Source organism: Haemorhous mexicanus, chromosome 18 (genome assembly GCF_027477595.1).
Source record: "Haemorhous mexicanus isolate bHaeMex1 chromosome 18, bHaeMex1.pri, whole genome shotgun sequence".
In the NCBI taxonomy this organism is placed as follows: Eukaryota; Metazoa; Chordata; class Aves; order Passeriformes; family Fringillidae; genus Haemorhous; species Haemorhous mexicanus.
Genome location: NC_082358.1, coordinates 533582 through 557981, shown reverse-complemented (window position 1 = coordinate 557981; position 24400 = coordinate 533582). Strand labels below are relative to the sequence as shown.

Below are 24400 nucleotides of genomic sequence, written 5' to 3'. Positions count from 1 at the left end.
GGGTGAGGTGGATTTCTGATGTGCTGCAAGGCAGGTGCACTCACCAGTACTGTATTTGATTTAATGACTTTCAGGTTGTTCAAAATTACAGTTTAAAAAAATATATTTCATATACTTTATGTAAACTAGTAAAACATATTTCTGAGGTTGTAATATCCCATCCTCAAGCTGAACCATGTGGCTTTTTCCTAATGTCCTAGGTTGACTATATGATGCTTTTATCCCCAATCATCTCATTCCGTTTATGCTGAATAGTAAGTTTTGCACCTTTAAGACTTGCTTCAAAGATTGAGGGGGGGAGAGGAGGCGCACAGTTTGTTTTCAGACACTGAACTCACTCCTACACATTCCTGCTTCTGGACTGCGTGGTTCTGCGGATGAACAGACGGCGGGACAGGGCTCTCTTTTTTTCCTTGCTTTTTAGTTAGTTTAGCTAGCTGAGGCAAAGAAGTTCCCTGGACGGTGGTTTTTTTTCCCCTTTTTCCCCTTTTTCTGGACCTGTTCACACCTGCTCTGGACTGAACAACCATAAGAGCACCAGCAGCTCACATCGGTGGGCCGGGCCAGGCCTGGGCCACGGCATTTCCAGCGCCGGAGAGACTGATAAGGGACTGAGTGAGCTGAACTGGAATCTGGGGAGGGGACTTTCTGGGTTTGTCATCTCCTTTGGAGCAGCAAGGGGTTTTATTGTTTAATATTAAGTTTTCTTGTTTAATAAACAGTTTTTTTCCACTTTTCTCCAAAGAAATATTTTCTCCTGGACCGGTTGGGGGAGGGGTGGTAGAATCCGATTTCCTAGGGGGGCCCTTTGGAGGTTCTCTCCCAAATTTGCCCTGAACCAGGAAACCTAAGCAGATATTTTCTTAATATCAAGAATTTTCTTGATATTATTTAATTAGTGCTTTTCATAGTTACTGTAAGAGCATGTCTCTCCACTGATGTATGTAGATGAGAGAAGGGATCTACTGGTGATATTGTGTAGCCAGCTTTCCTGACTTCTCCACAGCTTTTCCAAAGTCCATAGTTATCCCAGAGATCTTGATCATGAGAAGATGCAGCCCCAGACCATTTGCATATCTGTACAAAAGCAAGCTGCTTTGGGCAGTTCTTGGACACTGAGATTGGATACAGAGGTTTGACAGGGTTGTGAACTGGCCAGGTTGGATGGGTCTTGGAGCAACCTGATACAGTGGAAAGTATCTCTGCATATGGCCAGGAGGTGGAATGAGATGGTGTTTAAGGTCCCTTCCAACCCAAACCATTCTGTGATTTCAAGAGCTGTACTGTGGGTAGGAGAGCACTGTTAAAGTGGGAATGAGGCCCTTGCTGCTGGCCCTCAGTTAGGGAAGGCAGCAGTTAGTGAAGCTAGCACATGTAACATTGGGGCTCCTTTTTCTCTCTCTGCAGGAACATGACATTGAGACAGCTTTCGGAGTGGTTCATGTGACCATGCGGGGCACACCCAAGGGGAACAGACCTGTCATCCTCACATACCATGACATTGGCCTCAACCGTAAGCCCTTGCATTGCCAGGACCCTGAAAAAGTGATTATTCGTGGTATTTGCTTTTGAGCATGGGGAGTAGCTGGCCTGGAGCTAGATGAGGTCATTCCAAGGTGAAAAGATAAAGGTCTGCAGGAGAGAGAGCACATGGTGTGCCCCTGTCCATTCCAACAGCCCTTGAAAGGTAGGGCCAAGGTGGAAAGATGGAAATAGGTGCACCGAACACACTGTAGTGCTCTAGCTGACTTGCTGCACTGTGTGATAGGGCATCCATTCTGTGGGTGCTGGGCCGGTGAACAAGTCCCTTCTACATGGCTGCAGCAGTAGTGTAATGTTCTGGTGGGAGCAGTTGCTCTTTTGATGTCTTCCCACCCAAAATGTACTGTTACATTCACACAGGTACTTCTCTGTGAGTGCTTTTAAGTACCCAGGTGCTGTGAGGCCCTGCTTTCCAGGGCATTGCAGGCTGACTGTTGTTTGTCTGCCTGCCCTACAGTCACCGTAATTCCATTGCTGAGACTCACTGCTGCATTGCAGTTTTGAGGCACAGCACATACACCATCCAGCACCCACTGCCCTATGGTCTCAGTGGGGGCTTGAGCTCCTGCAGGTGTGTGCCATGGTGTTCGGAAGGTGGCTTGCAATTAAACTTAAAGAAGTGTCTAATTTCTTCTTGTTGTTGTTTCAGACAAGTCCTGTTTTAATGCATTCTTTAACTTTGAAGACATGCAAGAGATCACCCATCATTTTGCTGTGTGCCATGTGGATGCACCAGGCCAACAGGAAGGAGCCCCCCCATTCCCATCTGGGTAAGAGCTCTTCAGTGACCAGTCGTTCGGTCTGGACTGAGGTAGCACCTGGTTTAAGCCATCTGGGACTGCCAGGCTGAGTGTAGTGGTAAGCAGGTGCCAGCAGCAGAGGAAATGGCAAGATGAGGAAACTTCCCAAGGATCCTTCAGGGAACTCTCCAATTACTAAGACATGGGTAAAGCCCTCACTAGGGCTGAGTCTGGTACCGTCTTTCTGACTTGAACATGAACCCAGCACACTGCAGTCGAGCTGGCATTTCATCTGTCCATCTTCTGTTTGGGCAGTCAGACTTCTGTGGCAAGATGGGCCACAGAAGTCTGACTGCCCAAAGGACTACAGCTCTGTATTAGTCTTGCTCTGAGGGATGGGATCCACACAGTCAGCTGAAACATTCAGTATTGTTGCACATTAATAACCTGTGCATGTCTGCCATATGTTCTTTGTCCCTCCTACCTTGAGGGGAACTGGAAGGTAACCTTTGTCAGGCTCTATTTGGAAGTGCTCCCTTGCTTTTCAGGTACCAGTATCCCAGTATGGATGAACTGGCTGAAATGTTACCTGCTGTTCTGACACACCTAAAGTAAGTCTCTGAAAGGAAATGGGGTGAGCCAGCTGGATACCTCTATTCCAGCACCTACTTCTGTCTCTGCTTGCCATGACTGATATGCTCACTGTGGTGTCCCAAGAGGCACAAGTATCTGTTAACCAGTGGGACCCTGTCTAGTTTTATCCTGGGGACACCATCTGCTACATGAAGCAATTTATGGCTGCTGCATCATTGCTGCATTGTTTTGAAAACAAACCATAAGTGCACAGCTGGATGCAGAGGGGAAGGCCTTTGCCTCTAGGGATGCTTCAGCTGAGCTAAGTTAGTTGTGCTGACTGTAAAATGCCTGTATTTCAGCCTGAAAAGCTTCATTGGGATTGGCCTAGGCGCTGGTGCGTATGTCCTCAGCAGGTGTGCAGTAAGTATCTCTTCACTGCCTGTGACTCATGTGGGCTGTGGTCATCCTTGTGGGGCACGGGCAAAGTAACATTCAGTAATTACAGCAGGGCTGCAGGGAGCCACGGGAGAGCTACCTCCATCCAGGTGGTTATGTTCGAGCAGTCAGGGCTACTCTGAAGCTGTGCCAGGCATGGAAGCATTGCAATGTGATGCCTTTGAGTCAGAGTGCTAGGAATAGTCAGTCTTGAATCTTCACAGAGATCAGCTGCACTACTGTATGCTGTGTCCACTGTTTGTGGCACCAAAAAATTGATGTGGTGATGTACTCTAAACTAGTGTTGATGTGGAATGTGCTTTGTCACTGGAAGGAAGCAGATTTTGCTCCACCCTTACACAAGAGAGCTGCTTCTATTTCAGTATCTGCTTATACATTTCTCTCTAGTGTAGTGTTCATGTGAAATCAAATTCAAGGAATTTATAAGGAGTGTGCCAGAGTCTTTCAGAGTTAGTGTTAAAAAATCCCAGAAAATCTGACATTTTCAGTAAAATTTACTTCAGGTTGTTGCATACAGAGAGTTGCTAGTTGTTTAGGCCACTATCAATTCTTCAAGCCACTGTGCTGGGCAGCTGCCCCTCCTTACCCAAAGTTCTCTGTTTCCTATTCCTTACAGTCTGGATTGAGCTGGGGCATTGTGAGGCATTGGTGTTTCACTGTTCCTTGCCTTCTGTATCTTGGATAGTTTTCAGCCTTGCTAAAAAGGAGTTTGTGTAAATCAGCCTTAGTCCTCAACGAAGTGCCACAAGTGTGCCCTTGACACACTCCCTGGGCTGCGGGCATTTTGCTGCTGAGGACAGAGATGTTTCCTTCTCCTTCACATCAGTGCAGCAGAGCAGGAGAGCTGCTTTGGAGCAAGCCCAGAACTCAGCAGAGGCTGGTTGCCTCTGATTTCTGAGCTTGTATTTGCAAGCAGTTCTCATAAGTGCTTCATATGTGTGCTGCCCAGGTACAGCCCGAGGTACACTGGAGGGTTTTGGGTTGCTGGATGGAGCAGGGGGGAAGGCGTTTCTGCGGGGGGGGGGGGGGGGGGGGGCAGCAGGGGTGCTGCCTGGGAAGAGGGTGCCCCTGCAGCTCCAAGCTTTCCATACTGCAGGGGCTTGGGGGCCTCAGCACTAACTCCCCTGCCGTTTGCCCCATTTCCACTGGGAGAACTCTTCCTTGAGGAGAATGAGGTGCTCTCCAGGCACAGTAGCTTGTCAAGGTTCTTCACAGAGTTGCTGAATTGGAGCAAAGAAGGTTGCTGATCCCTGTAACACACAGGGCCTGAGCAGGACCTGCAGCTGTGCCAGGCACACAGGTCACCAGAAGGCACTGCTGGGTCTATAGGTGCTGTGGAGCACCTCAGTGCCATAACTGAGTTGAGTCTGGTCTTGCTGGGAGCCACTGGTGGCCCAGCACAGAGGAGCTCCCTTGTTTGTCTTGCACCTTTTGCAAGAAGATTTCCAGCTGCTGCACCAGCTGTTGACCACTGTGTAGACTGAATAATGCTTCTGAGTGTGCCTCTGCTCTCTCCCCACAGCTCAGCCACCCTGACCTGGTGGAGGGACTTGTTCTTATTAATGTTGATCCATGTGCAAAGGGGTGGATTGACTGGGCAGCATCCAAGGTGAGATTTTGCTTTCCCACATATGTGCTCTCCACATCACCTAATGAACAGTGTGTAGAGTAAAAAAAAAAAGGACAAAATACAGGATTTTTTTTCCATTTCTGGTGAAAACTGTACAATTTCATTTCTTGTCCCTGCTGCATTCTAAGTCTGGGTATAGTATGGCCTCTGCCGTAGGAGCATGTGTGGGTGTGACCATGTGAATGAGAAATGCAGATAAACTGCTTGGATCACTCAGCTTTCCTCTGATTCCTCTGCTTGCAGGCTTCATTTGATTGATATTGATTGGATCTCTTAATTATTCTCTTATTCTGGTCCCTTGAAGTTATTTGAGGTTTCAAGTTTTTTGGAGAGCTGGGTTGAGTATATACAGTTTCTTTGAAGCTTTGCATGTTCATCCCAAGCTTCAGGCATTTGCTTCTTATATAATAGGAATAGTTTCTTCATTGTTTCCTATACTCTGAGTAGCTGTTTTCCCTATGTGTGATGAAACTGCATTTTCCTGTTACTCTCCTCCTCATTCATGGTCACTCTTCAGTTTTCAGGCTGGACAACCAACATAGTGGATATTGTCTTGGCACATCATTTTGGCCATGTAAGTACCCAGCAGATGCTAATGTTGCCTGTGCAACTGTGCACGGAGCTATAACTTCTGTATGTGTCTGCTCCCAAATAGTTCTGGTCCATCAGATAAGGGTTGCCACAGATAGTACCATTTTCTCTGTGTGTCAAGATCACATTGGGGTTGGCCTGCTGGGGGGCACACACATCCTCACTCTTGCCCTCACTGTTTCCAGCCCATGCACTGGTCATAAAACTCCTTTGTGGTGCCTGGGACACTGTCCACAGAAACAAGTGGCAGCAAGTTCTCTGCAGCCAGCATGGAAACCTTTGGACTGTGGGTAGAGCACAGGCCAGCTGAGAGCTTGGCAGTGGGATCTTGTATCTGTCCAGATGCTGAGCCGCTGCATTCTGCTCTTCATCTTACCCTTCAGTTTCAGCAGAGGCAAACCAGCCCTTCCTGAAAACTTTGAATACAGCAATGCCTTCTGTTTGGGATTAGCTGTCTCAGCCGGCAAGCTTACTGGCCAATGACAGGGATAGTGCCTTGTGCACACTGTATATGCCACACAGCAGATCAGTCCCTGACCTGGAGTCTTCTTGCAACAACACATCAGCACTGAAGGAATGCTTCCTTCTCCAGCACCACTTCCTCCTGTGTACATCCTGCTCTCTTCCCACTGTCAAGCCCTTTCACTGTATGGAGTGCTTCCTCACAGTCCCTGTTGTCTCTGGCTCTCTCAGAATGTAGTTTCTTCTTAGAACTGGGTGCTGGAATTGAACTTTCCCCTGGTCACAGTCTTACAACTTTAGTATTTTTTTACTTTATTACATTTATTAGTATTATTACGTACATTGCTTCTTAAGCATTAAGCGTAAGTTAAGCCAAACGCAGAGTGGTTTGTATCTGTGTAAGCATTACTGAGTCTCGGGAGTTAACTTATCCCATCTCAGGATACTTGTATTCTGGCAGCAGCTTGTGCACTGTCCGTTGTAGTGTAGTCACATTACCAAAGCATGGCATGTACCAGCACATCACATGAACAATTCATGTCTCTGGGATTCTTATGCAGTGTGGAGTTGCTGCCCTCTGAGTCACTGTTCACAGGGAATGACGTGTATGGACGCGCTTTAATGCTTTGGCATTTTTATGACTGTTGTTTCTTTTCTTGTGTAAAGTGTTTCCTGTTCTTCAATTCTTCTGCTTTTGTACAGGAGGAACTGCAGGCAAATCTAGATTTGATCCAAACATACAGGCTTCATATTGCGCAGGACATTAACCAAGATAACCTTCAGCTGTTCCTCACCTCGTACAACAGGTATCGGATACCTTTTTGCCTGACAGACAGCTCCCATAGTTTCCCTGCTCAGTAGATTTGCTGCCATTTGTATTATCCTGTTGGGTTTTGAGGGGAACCTTTGTCCTAAGCCTAGTTTTCAGCTGTTACCCCGAGGCAAACCTAGCCCTTGTGTCTGCCCACAGGCCCTGTCACACCTCAGTAGCTCATCTCTGGGCACACAGCAATGCCATGAGAGGATGAATCCTTTTTTCTGGGGATGACTGCTGGGGCTCCTGATCCGGGCATGATGCACGGAGTTGCCTGGGTGCTGGAGCCAGCACTCATGGTTGGATTTTGTGTGCCCCTGTGATAATCAGTTTCCTCTGCAGATTTAATGAAGAATTGTTCTGTTTTGTCTTTCAGTCGTAAAGATCTAGAAATTGAGAGACCAGTTGTTGGTGTCAATGAAATGACTGCTAAAACACTCAAGTAAGTTTTCTGAATCAGCCTATCTCAGTTGCTGATTCTGCAGTCTCTTCAGCAGAAAAGATGTTGTTGCTTCTCAGCAAGAACTGCACCGAGCTCAAGCACTGGGAAGACTGTCCAAGACAGTCCCAGGCTGTGGTACAGGACTGTCAGCTGCAATGGGGCAGAGGTGTCTGGAAGTCCTTTCATTAAGAACACATTGAATTTCTCCAGAAGGCAGGGTCAGAGGCACATGTGTGCAACAGCAATGCCAGCTGGTGTGCATGGAGAGGACAGTCTGGGTGCATCTGCAAGCCCTGGAGAATGATTAGGTACAACAAAATGCCAAGGTGATGGCAGGCAGGGATTTTGCTGAGCCTTTTTTTGTTAACCTTTCATGATGGTGTTGATTCACAGAGGTCAATCTTCTCAGAAACCCCTTTGTTGCACTTGGAGTAACACCTCTGTTTTGGCTTTTGGCCAGGTGCCCTGCCTTGCTCGTTGTTGGTGACAACTCACCTGCTGTGGAAGCAGTGGTATGTATCCATGAACTCTTTCCTCTTGTGACATTAGCCCCCCAAGTCACCTAGCAACCCTACAGTGCTTTCACCTTGCTCAGAATTAGTTACAGACAGTGGCTCTTTGTCCTAAGCTCTTTTTCAGTCCTCCAGCTGCTCATGGGAGAGCCAAGGCTCAGGGGCCCTGAATGGCTCTCAGGGCAACTCCAAAGTGAGGATGGCAGAATCTGAATGAGCACCTAGCTCAACAGGTGATGCAAAGGACCCTGTTTGGGATCGTGCATCCTTCCCTGAGCTCTTCCAGGCTGCTGCCTGCAGTTTGGTTCAAGTCTTGAATTGCTGTTGTTTTGCTGTTACTCTGGGGCTACCTGGGGATTGAAAAAATAACTGAGTGTGACTCCAGTTCTTATGGTGGAGATTCAGGTAGAGCTCTCTAGAGTAGTGCATCACCAGGAAGGCAGCACTTAGGAGCTCTGTCCTTTGCAGACACCCATAACCCACTTCCCTCCCAGCACAGCTATAAGCAGGGCTTGGCACAAGGTAGTGTGGTTGTGGTGGATGTTGCTCCTCCCTGTCAGCCACGGATTGTGGGGGGACCAGGAGGATGTGAACAAAAGCAGCTGTCTAAAATTGTGGAAGAATATTGGAGTCTCCTGAAGCAGGAACTTGAACCTAGGAGCCATGCATGGAGAACATTTTCTGGCCAAGGCCTGTTGCTTTGGTCTGTTTGATCTGGAAGTCTGAAATTAAGTCTGCAAGTTTTGACTTTTCTAGGGTACTATCCTTGAAGATTCCCATTGCTTACTGGCTACAGTACAGTACAGGATAGGGTCTCCTGCATATAAATGTGCCTGTCTGGCTGCCCACGTTCACTGCCCAGAATAACCTCCCCTGCTGAAGTTGCTTTTCCTATAGAGTCCCTGCCTATTCTTTTTTTGCAGCAGTCTTAAAGAGAAGAGGTGGTTGTGGCCTCTTGTCTGGCCAGGGGACTGAGTGACCTCCTTTATGCTGCATTGCACAGAAGTCTCCCTTCCCTCCCAGCCTTGCTGTCAGAGCACAGAAGGTGCTCCAGGGTTTTATAGTGCATCCCAAAACTAGGGGATGATTTCAGTTGAAGTCATGACCTGTCATCACAAGATCCCTTAGATGGAACACATGCCATTCCTCCTGGATCTTTTATTCATTGTTCACTTCTTACATGATCTCTGCTTTCTTGCTCGGTCCTTCCTGGCTCCAGAGAAGCTACCATTGCTGAAGACAGCCACTGCTTCTGGTGCAGCTACTCCACATTTTACGTCTGAGTCTTTGAGTTTCTGTGTGACACCATGTCCCTCTCTTCTTTTTTCTAGGTTGAATGCAATTCCCGTCTTGACCCAACCAAAACTACCCTTCTGAAGGCAAGTGCCACTCCAGAATCATTCTGGCCAGCATGAAGACACTATTTTTGCTCAGCTCCACTTAGGTTTTTGCTTTCCATACATTTGGCTTTGAGAAGTTTTTGGACAGTCATTCAGGGCTGTGCTCTCTCCTCCATAGAGCCAGGGCTTGAGAGGGAAGAGTTTGTCAGGGAGTCTCCCAATCCCTGCTTTATGGCCACCTTCAACTGGCAGGGAAGACCTGTGAGAGTTAGCAGAGATGCTCTGCCTCCACCCTGCTCTCTGCAGCAACAACATCCTTTTCCCCAGCTTGGTACTGGTCCTTTCCACCCTCACCTGTGGCCCCGCAATGTGCCCGACAGCGGCTCTATGGGAGTGCAAAGTGACAGACTTGGGCAGAGTGGCTGGGGGAGAGGTGCCTGGGAAGGTGCTGGGCTTCTGGAGTGTGGTCTGAGATCACTTGGTGACATGGCCTTCAAGGTGCAGAGTTCCCTCAGCAGCAGGTCCCTGAAGCTGTATCACCTTGGCCTTGCTCTTGTAGAGGTTGTAGAGGTGAGATGGTAGAAACTTCAGTGTGGTGCTCTCAGCGCTGGTGGGTGGGTGGTGCTGACTTGGTTTGGGTTGCTCTCCTGGGCAGGAAGGACAGCTCAACCTGCCTTTTGTTTCCTGCTGCAGATGGCCGACTGCGGGGGCTTGCCCCAGGTGGTTCAGGTGAGACACACCTTGGCTCTCCCATGGCATCTGAGGGCAAAAGAGCCCTTTGTTCTGCTTGCACTAAAGCCACCCTCTCTGTTTCCACAGCCTGGCAAGCTGACTGAAGCCTTCAAGTACTTTGTGCAGGGAATGGGCTACAGTAAGTAGCAAACACAATTTTGTGGTTTGGAGCAGGGTTGTCGTGAAGGGAACTCAAGCTTTCTGGTCCGTCCCAACCCACTGGCATCTGTGTTCCTACCCCTGAGCTAGTATGGTTGCCAGGAGATCCATCCATGCTGGAAAATCAGCTAGTGTGCTGACATGCCTTAGCAAGCCAGTGTTGTTCCCTGACGTGTTGGTGACTCCTTTCTAGTTGCTGGTGTTGGTAAAATCTTTTAAGTCTGTCTTAGTGCCAATTCAGAAAAATGTGTTCCCAAGAACAGCAAATCTGTGCATACCTTCTCCAAAGGGGAAGGAGGTAGCAGTGCAGCCCCATGACTAGTCCGGGTATAATAGCTTCCCTGTTTCTCCTCAGATGTTCCTGTTTCTCTCAGACTCACCAGGGTTAAGCAATACTCCACAACAAATCCCTCTAATGGCAGAACAGGTTCCTGGGTGACTTCTGAGGCCCAGAGAGAGCTGTGCTTTGCACCTGTGAATGTCCTGCCCCGTAGCTTCCTCACCATGCTTGGAGGCAGAAGATATTGTCACCTGAGTGTGTCAGACTAGCAGCTGCTCAGCTCCCTGCCCTTGGTGTTCCTGAGGAATTGGAGGAGAAGGGCTTCTTTACTTCTTTATCTCCAAGAAGGTCTTTACTACTCATGAACATCAGGAAAGGGGTTTCTTAGTGTATTACAGCAGCTCTTTCTTGCCTGCGGGGGTCAGGAGTTCCGTTTTGTGAATGATGAGCCTTCAAAAGCTGGAGTTAGGGAAGGGGTTGGTTTGTGTGACTGGCTGACCACTTAGCATGCCCACCATAAAAGGAGACACTTGCAGTGGTCTCCTCACAGCTTTGCCAGATCATGGTCAGGGCTTAGCAGAACCTGTCCTTTTCCTGAGGGCTCTGCAGGTAACGCACACATGTAGGACAGTCATGTTCTCCAGTGTTGGCCAAAGGAACCTGATCCTGCAGAGGAAGATGCTGTGTGAAGAGGGTCCCTCAGCCTCACTGAGAGTGTTTAAATGTTCATGTCTCTTGTGTTAGTAAAGTCAGCAAGTGCTGTTTTCAGAGCAAGAGGGAGCAGCACTTCAGCAGCACTTTAGGGGTCAGCTCTCTTGTCAATAGGACATGCAGCACTGGAGAAGGACAAGCCAATTTTCTCCTTCCAGAATTAGTAGCTGGTCCCAGAATAGTTTTCCCAGCTTTCATGGGCAAGACTGTGGGACACTGTGAAATGTGGTCAGTTCTATTGAGGAGAACAAGGTAGAAGCAAAACACAGCAGGGCACTGCTAGAAATAACAGAAACCAGTTCTCCAACAGCTGTTCCTGTGCCTTCTGTACATGGGCTGAAGCAGCTGGATGTACTTCTGCTGACACTGCAGGTGGAAGGTACCAGCCTTGAAGGAGACTTGCAGCAGGAGTCTGATGCTGTCATCCTAAAGACGTGAATTTCTGTCCCATATCTGGAGTCACAGAGTATACCCTGGGGAAACCATATTTCTGTTGAGCAGATGTGGGGTGTGCTTGCCACCAGGTGGGGAGTTAATGTGACCAGATACAGTGTGATTTTCAGCTAAAGGCACTGAAGAGACCTGGCCCTGATGTGTTTTTAGGTGAGCTTGACATCTCCCTGAGATGCTTATTAGCAGCTGTTCTTACAAATCCTGGGACCTTTCAGTGCATTGTATGAGCTGGGAATGGAAGGAAAGGTAGCTGGGGTTCCCAGGAGTAGTGCAGCCACTAGTCACACACCGCAACTAATGGGTTCTTTCCTGTATTCATCCCTTTCCTTGTCTCATGTTGTTTCCAGTCCCTTATGTGCAGCTCAGCCACCTAAGCACTGAGTCAGGTACCTCCAACCATGCATCCACCTTGGCCCTGGTCTGTGTGCTGAGTAGAATTGTTCTCCAGGTGCTTTGCTCTGTCTCAGCATGTCCTGCTGTGGGTGGGCTGATCATTGTACCGTGCGTGCTATGGGTTTCCACCTTTCATTTGTATTTTGTTGATTGTTGCATGACTTCAGCTCTGTGGTTTTTTAGAGTGATGAGACTAACTTTCAAAAGGTCATCCATGCCACAGCTGCCTTGGTTTGCACAGACACTGGCCGTGGCTGCACTTGCAGAGGATCAGTTACACTGCTGGCATTTTTTCACCTTGGACCTTTTGAAATTGGGCCTTAAACATCTTGCTTTAGACATGTAGAGACTTAATTTTGGCAATAAAAGTGCGTTTTCTTCCGAAGGGTACAGCTCTTTCTGTGCTTACCCAGTGACACATACCTGAGTGACTGTGGTCTTGGCTTCAGGAGCTGCCTCCTTGTCTGAGTCCCACGTTTGTTCTCTCTTGCAGTGCCAGCAGCCAGCATGACACGGTTGATGCGTTCCCGTAGCCACTCCTCCTCCAGCGTGGGCTCTGGTGAGAGCAGCCGCAGCCGGTCTCATGCCAGCACCCACGGGGAAGGGAGTGCTGGAACCCCAGAAGGAATCGACCTCCAGGCTGCACCTCAAACCATGGAAGTATCCTGTTAGGCAGGAGCTCCTCTTCTGGATTCAGACAGCTCCACTCACCCCACTGAACCCACTCAGAATTTAGCATTTCATCCAATATGGCATTAACTGTTCTCTCTAACCTGTGCATGCCCATCTGAGCAGCCACCTCCTTGGTAGCCTCTACTTGACATTACTTTGATCTTTTCTGTATCTCCTTGGCATCAGTCTCTTTAAAACTCGTTGACATTCCACAGTCTTAGTAAGTCCCATTACTGTAGATGCTGATGCCATCTCCTCTCTGTGCTGTGTATCAATCCAGATAACAGCCGTTGTCTTCCCTCTTCATTTAAATATAATTTCTGTGGCTTTGTGAGGTTTAGAATTGCTTTCTAGTTGTGCTTCTGCTAAAGGGCCCTTGTGATGCAGTTGGTATGTCATTGGTGGGATGTGGGAAAGTAAGACCACGAGGATGTGGCACTCCAGGCACTGGAGCAGGCAATGCAATGTGGAGCTGTACCTGGGACGCAGAACCCCACTGGAAGATCTGTCTGTCCCCAGGGCCGTTTCACATGCCATGCAGCCTGAGACTAACAAACGGTCAGGAATGCTGTTTTGGTCTTACCTTTGTATGTGTGTTAAGAAGGAGCAGAGTGAATGCTTACCTGAGCCTCCTGATAAAGCAATTAACCAGTAAACTACACTAACAAGGCGCACTATTAACCCAGTACAAGGGATTAAACTCCAGCAGCCCTGGCTCTAGACCTCTTCTGCAACCCTCTGCTGACCCAGCAGAAGGACAGGATGCAGTGACACATGGTTGCTGTTCTCCCCTGGAACGTGTGAATATTTAATATTGAGCAGGTTGTAAAATGGGAAGCAGTGTCTCTTGCCAGGTGGAGATCCCAGAGTCTCCTGCACTGCCATCTCTGTGTCCCACTGCCACTGCCCCAGGCAGGATCTGCACAGGGTGCAGTTACATGGGGGCAGGGAACACCAGTGAGGGTGGCAGCCAGAAATCACACATTCCTGTGAGTCGTGTCAGAAGGGTGAGCAGTGAACAACTCTGTGCAGATAGCAGTTATTGTCTTTGTGGAATTCACAACTGTGCTACCATTTTACATCTAGCTGGGTCACCAAGGGTGGACAGCAGATGCCTACTGCCAGGGTCTGGTGTTAATGGGAGAAAAGGGATGAGTGGTCAGGCTGCTGCAAGTCTCAATTGATAAGCAAAACCTCCTGTCCTCACTGCTGAGCAGCCCTGACCGAATGGGAGCCAACTTCTCCCAGAGTCATGCTCACGTTCTGCTCCATTTCAAGGTAGGGAATGGGACTGGGAGGCTCTGCCTGAGGGGGACTTTGTACCGGTTATTGAATAAAGCTATAACTGAGTTTCATTGTTATGCTATGTGCTCTTGGTGTTTCCCTTGGCATGACCTGCACCCCTGGGGGTTTGGCAGTTTGAGTGTCTCCTGCTGCATACAGCAAACTCATCCCCAGGGCAGGGAGAGGACTGGACAGCTCTGCACTAGAATAATGTGGTTGGCCCTGTGGCCCCTGGCAGAAGGCTGTCCAAGGGCATTGGAGAGCTGGCTTCTGTCAGAAGGCAACTAGAAACATCCAGAATGGAAACAACAACAGGTTTGCAGCAGCACAGGCTACAGGGCTGCTTCCGGCTGTTGCTGCTGCCCAGTCTGTGCTGAGCCCCTGCCGAGGGGCCTCAAAAGAGCAAACCACGATCAGGTTCCTGCAGCTTTGGGTCACCCAGAGAAGCAACAAGACTTAGCCTGCAAAAAGAAACAGAGCCCCATCACATCCTGTGAGGAGATTCTGCCAGGTGCCACTGTGCAGGTGGCCGGTGGCAGCAACGCCACCCAATGTCCCAGCCATTCCCTATCACCTACATTGTTCTGAAGGTGCTCATGGCATGGGGCTTGCACAGGGGTGCTTGCAGCCACAAGGCCCATAGGGAGAAAGGTGATGCTTGCCGTTTCTGTAGGATGGCTGAATTCCTGTAGTGTCTAAGAGTGCATCAGGCAGCGGGGCTGAGCAGGTCAGGGTCCTGGGACAGCCCAGCCAAGGGCTCCTTGCCCTGTGCCTGCCAGGCTGCTATTCCCTGTTGGTGCACGGTGCCAAGTGCTCTGCCTGGGCCTCAGTGACTCACTACCACATCCACTGACTGGATAATAGATGGCATCACATCTCACCTTGGGCTCACCTTCCCCAGCCTGCACAACTTGGTGGACCACTACTCTGGTAATGCCCCGCCACCCCCCAGCACCCTGAGCAGTGTGTGGGGAGATGTCCCATGCCCTTAAAGGAGGGAGGGGGAAAATGTGGCAGCTGATCCCTCCCCTGCTCAGGTGCACCCAGGTTGGGGGGGAGGGCTGTACCCTGTTGATGCTGTTGGCTCCCTACCCAGAGCTCAGTGAGGGGCTCTGCCACCCTGTCTCCAAGCCCTGCCCCATGGGATTGTGGCCCCAGGCCCCACAGCACTCACCGTCCTCAGGAAGCCATCACTCCACTGGGACAAGATTGAGAGGTGAGGGTAGCTGGCACAGGCACTGGGCCTCCCCCCACCTGACCCTCGAGGGGCTGTAGGCTGCCTGCTGACTGCCCTTTCTACTGTCAAGCAGCTTCCTCCTGTTCTCGGAGACCATATCCCCACCAGAGGACTCTCCCATCAGCCACGGCCTGAGGGAAGCCATCAGCTCTTACCTCTCAGAGACTGACATCCCCGAGCCACAGGAAAGGTGGTTGTTATAGATGAGTAAAGTAATAGCCAGCTCTCACAGTTAAGAGATAGATATTATGTGGATGTATAGTGATGTTACTGTAATATGTCTTCCCATAGACCTCTTTCCCCTCCCCCTTGTAATAGCCTCGGTAGTGAGGGCATTTGGGAGGGCCGGCTTGTTACCAGGTGGCACAACATGACAACACCTGGCCTCCAATCAAGATGCAAGAAAGTGATCACCAATGGACGGCAGAGACAGACTTGACTGACAAAACTTTAGGGGGGGGGGGTAAGGGTATAAAAGGCAGAGCATCCATTTTGTAGATGAGCTAGTTAGGGAGACTCCGAGCACTGGAATCTTTCCTTATTCAGTCCTTTGTTGTAATTTTTGTTAAGGTTTAATAAACCTATTGAAATTTTTACAGTGAGGATCATTTCTCACATAGCGAAGAAAAGCTGAGGACAGAGTCCCCACTTGGTCACAGCTCTGTGGTGGACACCCATCCCCCAGCTCAGCCTTCTCCTACTTTCAGCCACAATCTCTTGTTCGTGCTGGGGCCCATTGACCGGAACTTGGGACAGCCAAGGCCAATGCGGAGCCAGGCAGGCAGCAATGCTGGAAGGAGGCAGCTGCCTGAGGGCCTGTCTTTCCCTCACAGGATGCTTTGGGACAGGATGCATGAGCACCAACAGGATGCATGAGCCTCACCCAACACCCAAGGGGGAAGGAGGCAGAGGCTGCATGGAGAAGGAGCCCTGGGTGCCCCACAGGCTGCAATGGGGCCCCTGGCATCTGTACTCCCACAGCAGCAGAGAGAGGATAGAAATATTCAATAAACCAAATCATGGCCCAGGTGGAGGAAGCCTATCGGACCTCCCAAGTTCAAGCACAACTGTTTTAGGCATAGATGTCTGTGCCTTAAAGGCCTGTGAGCAGCAGCTGTGGACCATCAGAGTGCTTTCACCCCCATAACTCATCACTCTGCTTGCTGGTACCAGCAGCTAGGGGAGAACCAGCCCCTGACTGTGCCCAAAGCAGCTGATTTTTAGATCTTTTAACACATAGATTGTAAATACCATAAAACAGGATCCTGCTCATGCAGCAAGAACCATCTGTTATCAATTAAAAGGCACCTTGTTCACACAGCTGAGATGAACCTATTGTGACTTGCCCATGGGGCCAATTCACTGCCACAACCTGGGGGGATTTGCTCCTGCCATAGCCCTTGGCCCCAGCTGGAGTGAGCAGGCAGCCACAGGCTGGTGCTGGTCCTCAGCCAAGTCTCTTCAGGCAAATTCATGAGCTCAATAGGTTTAAATGTGTAATTTAACATGCACAACTGCTGTTCTAGCAACAATGGGGAAAGAAATGGGTCTGTGCCAGAAACAGATTATTCAAAGAAGTAGAATGCTAATACTCAGGTACAGCCCCAATCCCAGCTACACTGCAGGGCTGAGGACAGCAGCAGAAAGGCCTCAGAGCAGCCACACTTATGAGCCTCTGCTTTCAACAGGCTCTTATTAGCAAAGCTGGAACTTCCTCTGTGGCTAGAGGTGGTGCAAAAGCAATTTTGCTGCTTGGCACAGTCCCTCTCTTCCTTCCCTCTCTGCACCTTTAGGCTGGTGCAGCAAGACCTGCCCCTAACCCAAAAGCTGCAGGTGTCCTGCTTGGACATGCTTCAATCCCTTCCTTTTCCTGTCTGATGAGCTCAGTCTTGCAACCTACCATAATTTTCTTGTTTCCTTCTCCACCCAGAGCTTTACAGACCTGCTCAGACCCAGCATCCATCCCAGGTAGCCTCAGCACAGAACAGGCTGGGGTTTGTCCCAGGCTTGGTCCTGCTGTTGTTGCGCTTGATGCCCCAAGGTAACTCAGAGGAGTTTCACATGGTTTATTTTTGCTATTGACTCACGTTGTGTGAACCAACGTGGCTCTTGGGTTCCTCCCTCTATCACCAGTCTGCACCCGGGTTGTTGGATGCATTTACACAGAAGACCACAGTCAAGAGCCTGCTGCTCTGCCATTTGTAAGCTGGAGCCAGGTAAAATGGGACAGATGTGGTTGTAAAGGCTTTTCAAATCCTTCCCCATCACCAGCAGCCTCTGAGCCCTCCAACTTCCCTGTCCTGAAAAATTTCCTTGTCCTGGGCATGTGCTACTCATGCTGGGAAATGTCTTCCCAGGGCACTGCCAGGCCCATTCCCTGCCTCTTATGGCTGAATGCTGCAGCCTCTGAACACCACAGGCACGAAGCAGATTTTAACAGACAGCTGAAGCACAGAGTGGGTCCAACAGCTCCCAAGAGTAGCAGTGCTTGGCCAGCCAGAGGAGAGCCGAGCAAGAATGCTGACCATGGGGCTACTCTCCGAGGCAGTGCAGCACAGGGATGCTAAAGGCTCTGAAGTGACAGAACAAGCCCCAGCAAGACCACAAGTGCTAGGGCAGGGGAGGACCCACCAGCTACTCCAGTGTGGGCAGCTGTGAAGACACAGCAAGACTTCCCCTATCGGTGTTCCAAGTGCCCAGGATCCTCACAGGGGAAGAGGAGCTTCTCAGCTGCTCTCCCAGGGTTCAGGGTACCTTGCAATTGTGACTTGTGGCCACTTAGGCCAGATCAGCCACACCGTGGGCAGCACAGACCTCCCCCAGGAGTCGCATCACCACTTCCTCTGGAGTGACAAGTGTTACAAACTTGTCCCTGGAGATGGGAGTAACCCAGATTCTTGTCAATAGATCCCTTGGGGTGGATTAGGGTGAAACGATACTGAAATGCTCAATGTGTATAAATACATGTGCACAAGGTTTATTTTTGAACAATATGGCTGCAAAGGAAAGCAGGTATGTAGCTACTTTGATTATTATTATTATTTATAGTAATATAACAATATGAAAGCATTGAAAAATTGTCACTGTAACTGCAGGAATTAAAGAAACTCTTAAGTACCATCTTTCAAGTGTTAGAGAATCAGGCATTACTTTATTCCAGACAGGATGTGCAGTAGAAATCATTCCAGCTCACCTAGTTCTTTGCTAGACTTTTCACATATTTATACATTTAAAACCCAAGGAAGTTCTCATTCATTGGGTTCTACATTATACAAATCTCAGCACTTGATCTACTGTTGGATCTCTTCACCTTTGATGCTAATTTAGTCCTCATTCTTTGGTTCTCTTATCAATCTTTTTCCAGATCAGATGACTCCAGCCTAACAAGGGCTGTTAATGTCTGTTTAGCTTCTCTGTATCTTCTTGCTACTCCCAACCTGTAGATGTTTATTTTTGTTGTTTGAAATCTATGAGGCCTCACTGAGCAAAATTCAAACCCTCAGTGAGTAGAGTCCTTTGAAGAGAAACCTCAATTCCACCCCCCACCCCAACCCTTCTATTCCCCTTTAGCAAAGGCAAACACATGACTGAAATTACTTCAAAAATTGTAAAAGTTACATCATTTCCAACAACATAAAACTACAAAAATATCACCCCAGGACACGTGTAAGGGAAAAGTGAAAAAGAAAAGGAGGGAGGGATGAGAAGGTGAAAATCTCACCACCCAGTCAGCCTTCGATGAGTCTTGATAGTTGGGTTGGAACTTAGCATCTTTCTCTGCAGCAGCATTTGCTGGGATCAAAAGGAATTTCAAGGGACTGCAAAGCAGGCAAAGTGTCATCAGCTCAGAACCTCTGTACAAAGGACATGGCTGTGCCTGGAACCCAGACTCAGAGCAGCATCCACCCAACCCTCACCCCAAGGGCACAGAAACCACCTGTTCAGGAGCTGGTCCTTCCCTCGTGTCCTTTGTCATGCCGGTTTCAAGCTCCATGACTTATTCACCAAGTCACCAGCCTGGAAGCCCTGAAGGTACACTCAGCTTCCACTCCCAAGCCCCTGCAGCCCCTCAGAACTGGGTATGGAGCATTGCAACACTCCATGGTCCCTTCCAGCCTCTCCTTTCAAACACCCCCATGGCACACAAGCACCACCAGCAGGAAAACTCTGCAGCAGGACAGGATGAATCCTAGTTTTGCTGGTTTGTTCTCAATTTCTTCTGTCTGCTTCTATGTTGTAAAAGGTAAAAAAAGTGGTATTTACTGTTGAACTGTTTCAACAGGACCTTGTTCTGTGTTACTCGCAGCAGGTATTACCCAGACAAGAGCTGTACAGTTTTTTACCTTCACAAGAACTGCTGTGCAACCAGAAGGGTTAGCACAAAGCTTTGAAACACTGCTGAACAACTGCAATGGCCTGCAGTGCACCAGAACCCCACTGGGAAATCAGAGCAAGGACTCCCACAGGTGGATGGAACAGTAGGCAGCAGCAGCATGGCCATCTGAATGGGCATGAACATGACCCATGGGCTGGACAATGGTCAACAGCAGATCCTGTAATTACAGATCATGTTTTGGTCAAATAACAGCGAGAATATGGCGACTCTACCCACATGAAGCCCCACTGTTGACTGAGACCTGCTTCCTTCTTTGAGTTTGCATCTACAAACAACCTTTCAATCAGGCAAGTAAATAAATCAGAAGGCACCATAAAAACCTGACAAGCCACAGCACACATCCCATTGAATGATTTCAAATCCAGACTACAACTTCACAACCCGATTTTAACATTTGAATGATCATCAAAGACCTGCATGATGACACCGTGAAGTGAGATACACTGAGATCTGCTGTCAATGGCTCAAGTCTCTCCATTCTTCAAACACCAGGCTCCAGCAGTGATGCATCCTCCAGCCTAAAAACCCAGTTTCACAAGAACCCTTCTAATTTTTGAGAATGAAGTTAGAAAGCAAAACTTGGTATGACAAGGGAATACATCTACTTTCCTCCCACTGGGGAAACTGAGAGGGAAGAGATGGAACCTGAAGGTTCCATTGCCTGCCCCTGCCTTCAGGCACCCTGGGCCAAGTACACCACTTCTCCAGCCCTCCCCAGCTACCTCCTTCCCATGCATTTTCTCTATATGGACTGTTCAACTGCATCCAGAGCTCCTTAATTCACACCATCACTAATGCTGTGTTTCCTCTGCCTTGAGCTGCTGTGGCTGCCCCTGACAGGCTGCTCATCCAAACAGAACAAAAATTAGGGTCAGATCACACATACTACGTACTAATATATTACATATATTGGTACTAATATACTACATATATTAGCACTTGGGAACAACATGTATGAGCTCCTCATTAAACAATATCTAACACACTATTAAGGATATTTATATAATATAGTTCTGGAAAATAGTAATTTCCAGACTCTAGCAACAGTTAAGAGATTATATATACCTGACAAACTACAGTACTTGCATTTCAAAGCAATGTGAAGGAAAAAATTCCAAAATTATTTTATTGAGTTATCATTAATTGAAACAAAGACTTTACTAAGAATTTAAACAACAAAACCTATTTTTTATTTATTCCAAACACCGAGATACAGAAGTTTTCAAGTTTTGCAAATATTGCTCCAAAACAAAATTCTATGTACAGCCTCTTAGTGCATCAACAAACACCTGCGTACGCACAGTGCAATGTTTGCTCAGTTCATCAAGGCTCCACGTTGCATTCACTTATCAGTGATTTAAAGAAACAAAAAAGTGACCTGTCAGTCTGAACAGTTGGTCCAGACTAAAAATAATAATGAGGAAACTTGCAAAAAAAAAGGGACAGAAATGAATCCAGGCAGAGGACAATGAAGATTCTTCCCTGAATATGAGAAGTACTAATCTATTTTAAATAAATATTTTCAGTCTTTATCTGCAAGGGCTTCCCCAGCACTACTGAAGGGATGCAAGTCTCCAGGGTCTGCAACTTGATCTACCCATGGGAAATGTCTTTTCTTCCAAACCTCCAATACTGCCCTGAGCAAAAATAAACTGACAAGTGAAAATACACAATGAGCACACAAAAGCCATCGCTTGAGAAGACATCCCCTTTTGGAGCAAGAAGCCAGCTCATAGACTGAGTGCTTGAATCCCCGCAGACTGGGAGCACAACCAAGCTGTTCCCACACAGCATGTCCTGCTTTACAGATTGTAACCAGGAAACACCTTTTCTGGTCTATTTCACCTGAAAATCACCAGCTGCCTGGGAGGCTCCTCTGATGCTGTTCTGAGCTACATGAGCTCAGGTACCTTGCAGTATTGAGCCAAGGTATAAGCATTTGTCTCATCTTCAGAGAGCCAAGTGATCCTTAAAATACAAAGAAGCTTTATTCCAACTGTGTTACAGAAAAGTTTGTTTTTCTGCTGTATGTACGTTGTATTCACTTTACACCAACACAGTACTACAAAACTGTGAGACAAATTATTTCCTGAACTGAATTTTGATATAAGTCTTAGTTACTACCTAGAGCAGCCTAATTATTTTGTTTTCTGAAGGAAATAAAAGATTCACCATGTAGAGACTGTAACTCCTACAAAAATACTGGATATTTCAAATTTTCATTATTCTTTGCAGAATAAAAACATTACAGATATATATTCCAAATTAGTAATTTGTACAGGTATGGGCCTTTCCATTACAACTCTGAATGCTACCCTTTGGTAGTACCATTGCACACAATAAAATAAGGGTAACAAATCCAGCTTTTTAAGGACACCCTCTCACTGCAAAACCAGCTCACTGTTTTCCATAGGGAACTGAACTCAGCAACATCTGTGAAGGAAAACTGAAGTTACAGCCAGTATTTCAGGAGCGGTGATCTGCAGCTGAAAGACTCTGAACCTCTCAAATGCTCACAACATTCCAAAGGTTCTGTATAACCTGACTGAACATCAGTAGCCTTGCCACCTACATCACAAAGTAAATACAAACTGAAAATTAAAACTTAAGGTATAAAAAGGGACTTTGTGAACACAGAGTATTTAAGAAAATAACCCACTCACTGTCTGCAAGGACAGCACCTCATGCATAGATCTTGAGGCTTTATTTACACAAAAACTGATTCCCAAAACCACACATTCATAGCAAGTCTTTACAATGAACACATTTAGAGTACTGAAAAAAAAAATCTAGATTTCCAAATATAACCGGAATGGCAATTATTAACAAATGGGTAGAAAATATATCACATCCATGACAGACCATGCTGCAGTCTGAACTCAGAGCGTGGCTCCAGTCCTTTCCTGGCTCCATTCCATACTACTGCAACGAGGGAATCCCCCCAGCAACTGCTGCAGGAGGCACAGGATGGCTGGATTGAAAAGCTCAAGAATACACATAAACACCACCTTCATGGGCAGTACCAGGTCATGTGACAGTGAGAGGATAAATATGAAAAACAATAATTTATTCTGAAAGTAAGTGCAATCCACCTGTGACCTCCTGCTACATTATTAAATGTAACAGAAGTGTGGGTCAGACCACTGTTACTTGAAAACCTCCACGTAACACTTATAGTCAAGAGCTGGACATTCATACTTACTAAGTCTGAAACTGTTATAACATCTCCTAATGATTAAATACTGAGTGCTAGTATGCATAAACCAGAAGAAATAAAACATGACATGAGTCACTACACAGTTATTTACAACCCCTGTCAACCAAACTTTTTTGGCTCTTAGAACTCTGTTCTTCAGTGGCACAATTTTTAGTCAATTTAATGATGAAAAAGTCTACCATTTTGATGAGCAACTTGTAGGGAGTGAAAATTTTAGTCTAACTTATCAACCAACAGGCAACCTCTGGAGACAAGAGTATGACCTTTTCCACAGCATTATAATTGTCTAATAGACCTGAAATAACCCTTTTGGTCTTCTTTGAACAACACTTCTTCACAAGTCCCTGAAGTCAATCTGCATCCCATGCAAGCATCATGCTAGTTTAATTTACAGATTCAGGTGTGCTCCCATCAGACACTGCAGCTTTGCAGGCAGTCCCAGCCCGGAGCTCTCCAGGCTCACGTGGAGCAGCACAGCGCGATCTGCTGCACTTTGCCCAAGTCCGTTATCAGCTGCTTTATGCAATGTTTGAGCTGGGGCAGTCGAGCCAGTGGTTCTGGGGGTTGCAGCTCTCCTGTGTAATCCAGCCAGCTCTCCAGTACTGCAAAGAAAAAATCTGTCACTACTGCAGTTCTCAGCAAACAGCTCATCTGAAGTCACAAAACAAGAATTCTTTAAATCTTTTGTAAATCTTGAGAAGGCAGTGGGCAATATTTTCAACAGTTATTTGAGAAATCACAGAACTGAACACTTCACACCAATCTTTGCAAGTAACTTTTGATACATAACCAAATAATTCACATGGGGATGGAGGGAGAAGTTGGTGCTCCGAGGAAAAATCAGGAAAGGAAAACTCTGGACCAGACACTGTGAAACCTCATGCTAAACTTCTTCTGATCTGTGTGAATTTCAGGGCAAAGACACTGTGGTACAGGGAGTTTATACCATCAAAGATGGGACTATCATAACGAAAGAGATCTGCCATCAATACAGAACACAAGTGACCAAAACAGAACTGGGTAACACTAAATGGGAATGAAGATCAAAAGCACAAAGCAGCAGAGTGCTCCACAAGGAAAATAAACTCCTGCTTTAAAAAGCTTCTCTGTGGGAAACAAGAAATCCCACCGAGCAGAAGACAAATCAAGGGACAATGCAACATGCTTACTAGGAAGATGGTCAGGTTGGACAAGGATGAGCTCTGGGAATGTTGACAGTACTGCAGATGGAGACTGAAACCTTCAAGACAGAATAAATACCTCTGCCAAGAGCAGCCACTGCCACCAACCAGATCAACAGGTAGATTTTACCTATGGGCAGCACCTGCTGCAGAACCAGCAGCATCACTCGTTACTGACACATCCCACCTTGGAGTAAGAAAGTTCCTGCTCAAAGCGGCAACACACTGCACAGACCTCTGCTCAGCCTTAGGTACAAAAAGTCTAACTTTTTGGAACCAGAGCTTCTTTAGGCAGTACAGCCCTGATTGATCTTCTTAGCTGAAATAGCCCCTCAGCTAACTTTTCAGTACCTTACTTACAAAGAGAGGGGGGGCTCTTACTTGGGCAGAAGTTGGATTCCCCTGCAGGTAAAGCTGCTGTTATAACCACTATACAAGCAATGGTCAGACTTAACAATGTAAAGAAGAGCTATCCTGAATCATTTATTGCAGCACAAAGGATTTATAAGTTTTTCATTACTACCAAAAGAAAAAAAAAAAAAAAAAAAAAAAAAAAGTGAAGAATTTGGAAGAGACAGGA

At 47.4% G+C, this 24400-nt stretch overlaps 3 protein-coding genes across 15 annotated transcripts in view; 2 read left to right on the top strand and 1 right to left on the bottom strand.

Annotated features, from left to right (window-relative positions):
- Positions 1 to 13866, top strand: part of NDRG3 (NDRG family member 3) — a 74371-nt gene extending 60505 nt beyond the window's left edge. The window contains exons 4-17 of one of the 5 annotated variants that reach the window (XR_009488780.1): positions 1408 to 1513; positions 2192 to 2312; positions 2831 to 2893; positions 3218 to 3278; positions 4837 to 4923; positions 5462 to 5518; positions 6700 to 6803; positions 7188 to 7253; positions 7714 to 7765; positions 9097 to 9144; positions 9761 to 9834; positions 9925 to 9976; positions 11788 to 11826; positions 12327 to 12407. Coding sequence is in view for 4 of the 5 variants with exons in the window: in XM_059862973.1 (XP_059718956.1) it covers positions 1408 to 1513; positions 2192 to 2312; positions 2831 to 2893; positions 3218 to 3278; positions 4837 to 4923; positions 5462 to 5518; positions 6700 to 6803; positions 7188 to 7253; positions 7714 to 7765; positions 9097 to 9144; positions 9799 to 9976; positions 11788 to 11826; positions 12327 to 12505 (1161 nt within the window). In the remaining variant the exon portion in view is untranslated. Of the gene's footprint in view, positions 1 to 1407; positions 1514 to 2191; positions 2313 to 2830; positions 2894 to 3217; positions 3279 to 4836; positions 4924 to 5461; positions 5519 to 6699; positions 6804 to 7187; positions 7254 to 7713; positions 7766 to 9096; positions 9145 to 9760; positions 9977 to 11787; positions 11827 to 12326 lie in introns of all 5 variants that reach the window. The other 4 variants (XM_059862974.1, XM_059862973.1, XM_059862975.1 and 1 more) reach the window with 4 other exon arrangements.
- A 605-nt stretch (positions 13867 to 14471) lies between these two features.
- Positions 14472 to 15620, top strand: SLA2 (Src like adaptor 2; the record flags this gene model as incomplete). The annotated part of the gene is given in 5 exon segments (XM_059862977.1): positions 14472 to 14672; positions 14674 to 14719; positions 14886 to 14933; positions 14936 to 15005; positions 15100 to 15620. Coding segments are annotated over 5 exon segments (495 nt in total), but the record flags the coding sequence as incomplete, so codon positions are not given.
- Positions 15621 to 20589: 4969 nt separating this feature from the next.
- Positions 20590 to 24400, bottom strand: part of PHF20 (PHD finger protein 20) — a 75528-nt gene continuing 71717 nt past the window's right edge. For all 9 annotated transcript variants that reach the window (XM_059862815.1, XM_059862821.1, XM_059862823.1 and 6 more), the window contains one exon: positions 20590 to 23241. In XM_059862815.1, the coding sequence (XP_059718798.1) occupies positions 23099 to 23241 (143 nt within the window). In that variant the 3' untranslated portion in view covers positions 20590 to 23098. The remainder of the gene's footprint in view (positions 23242 to 24400) is intronic.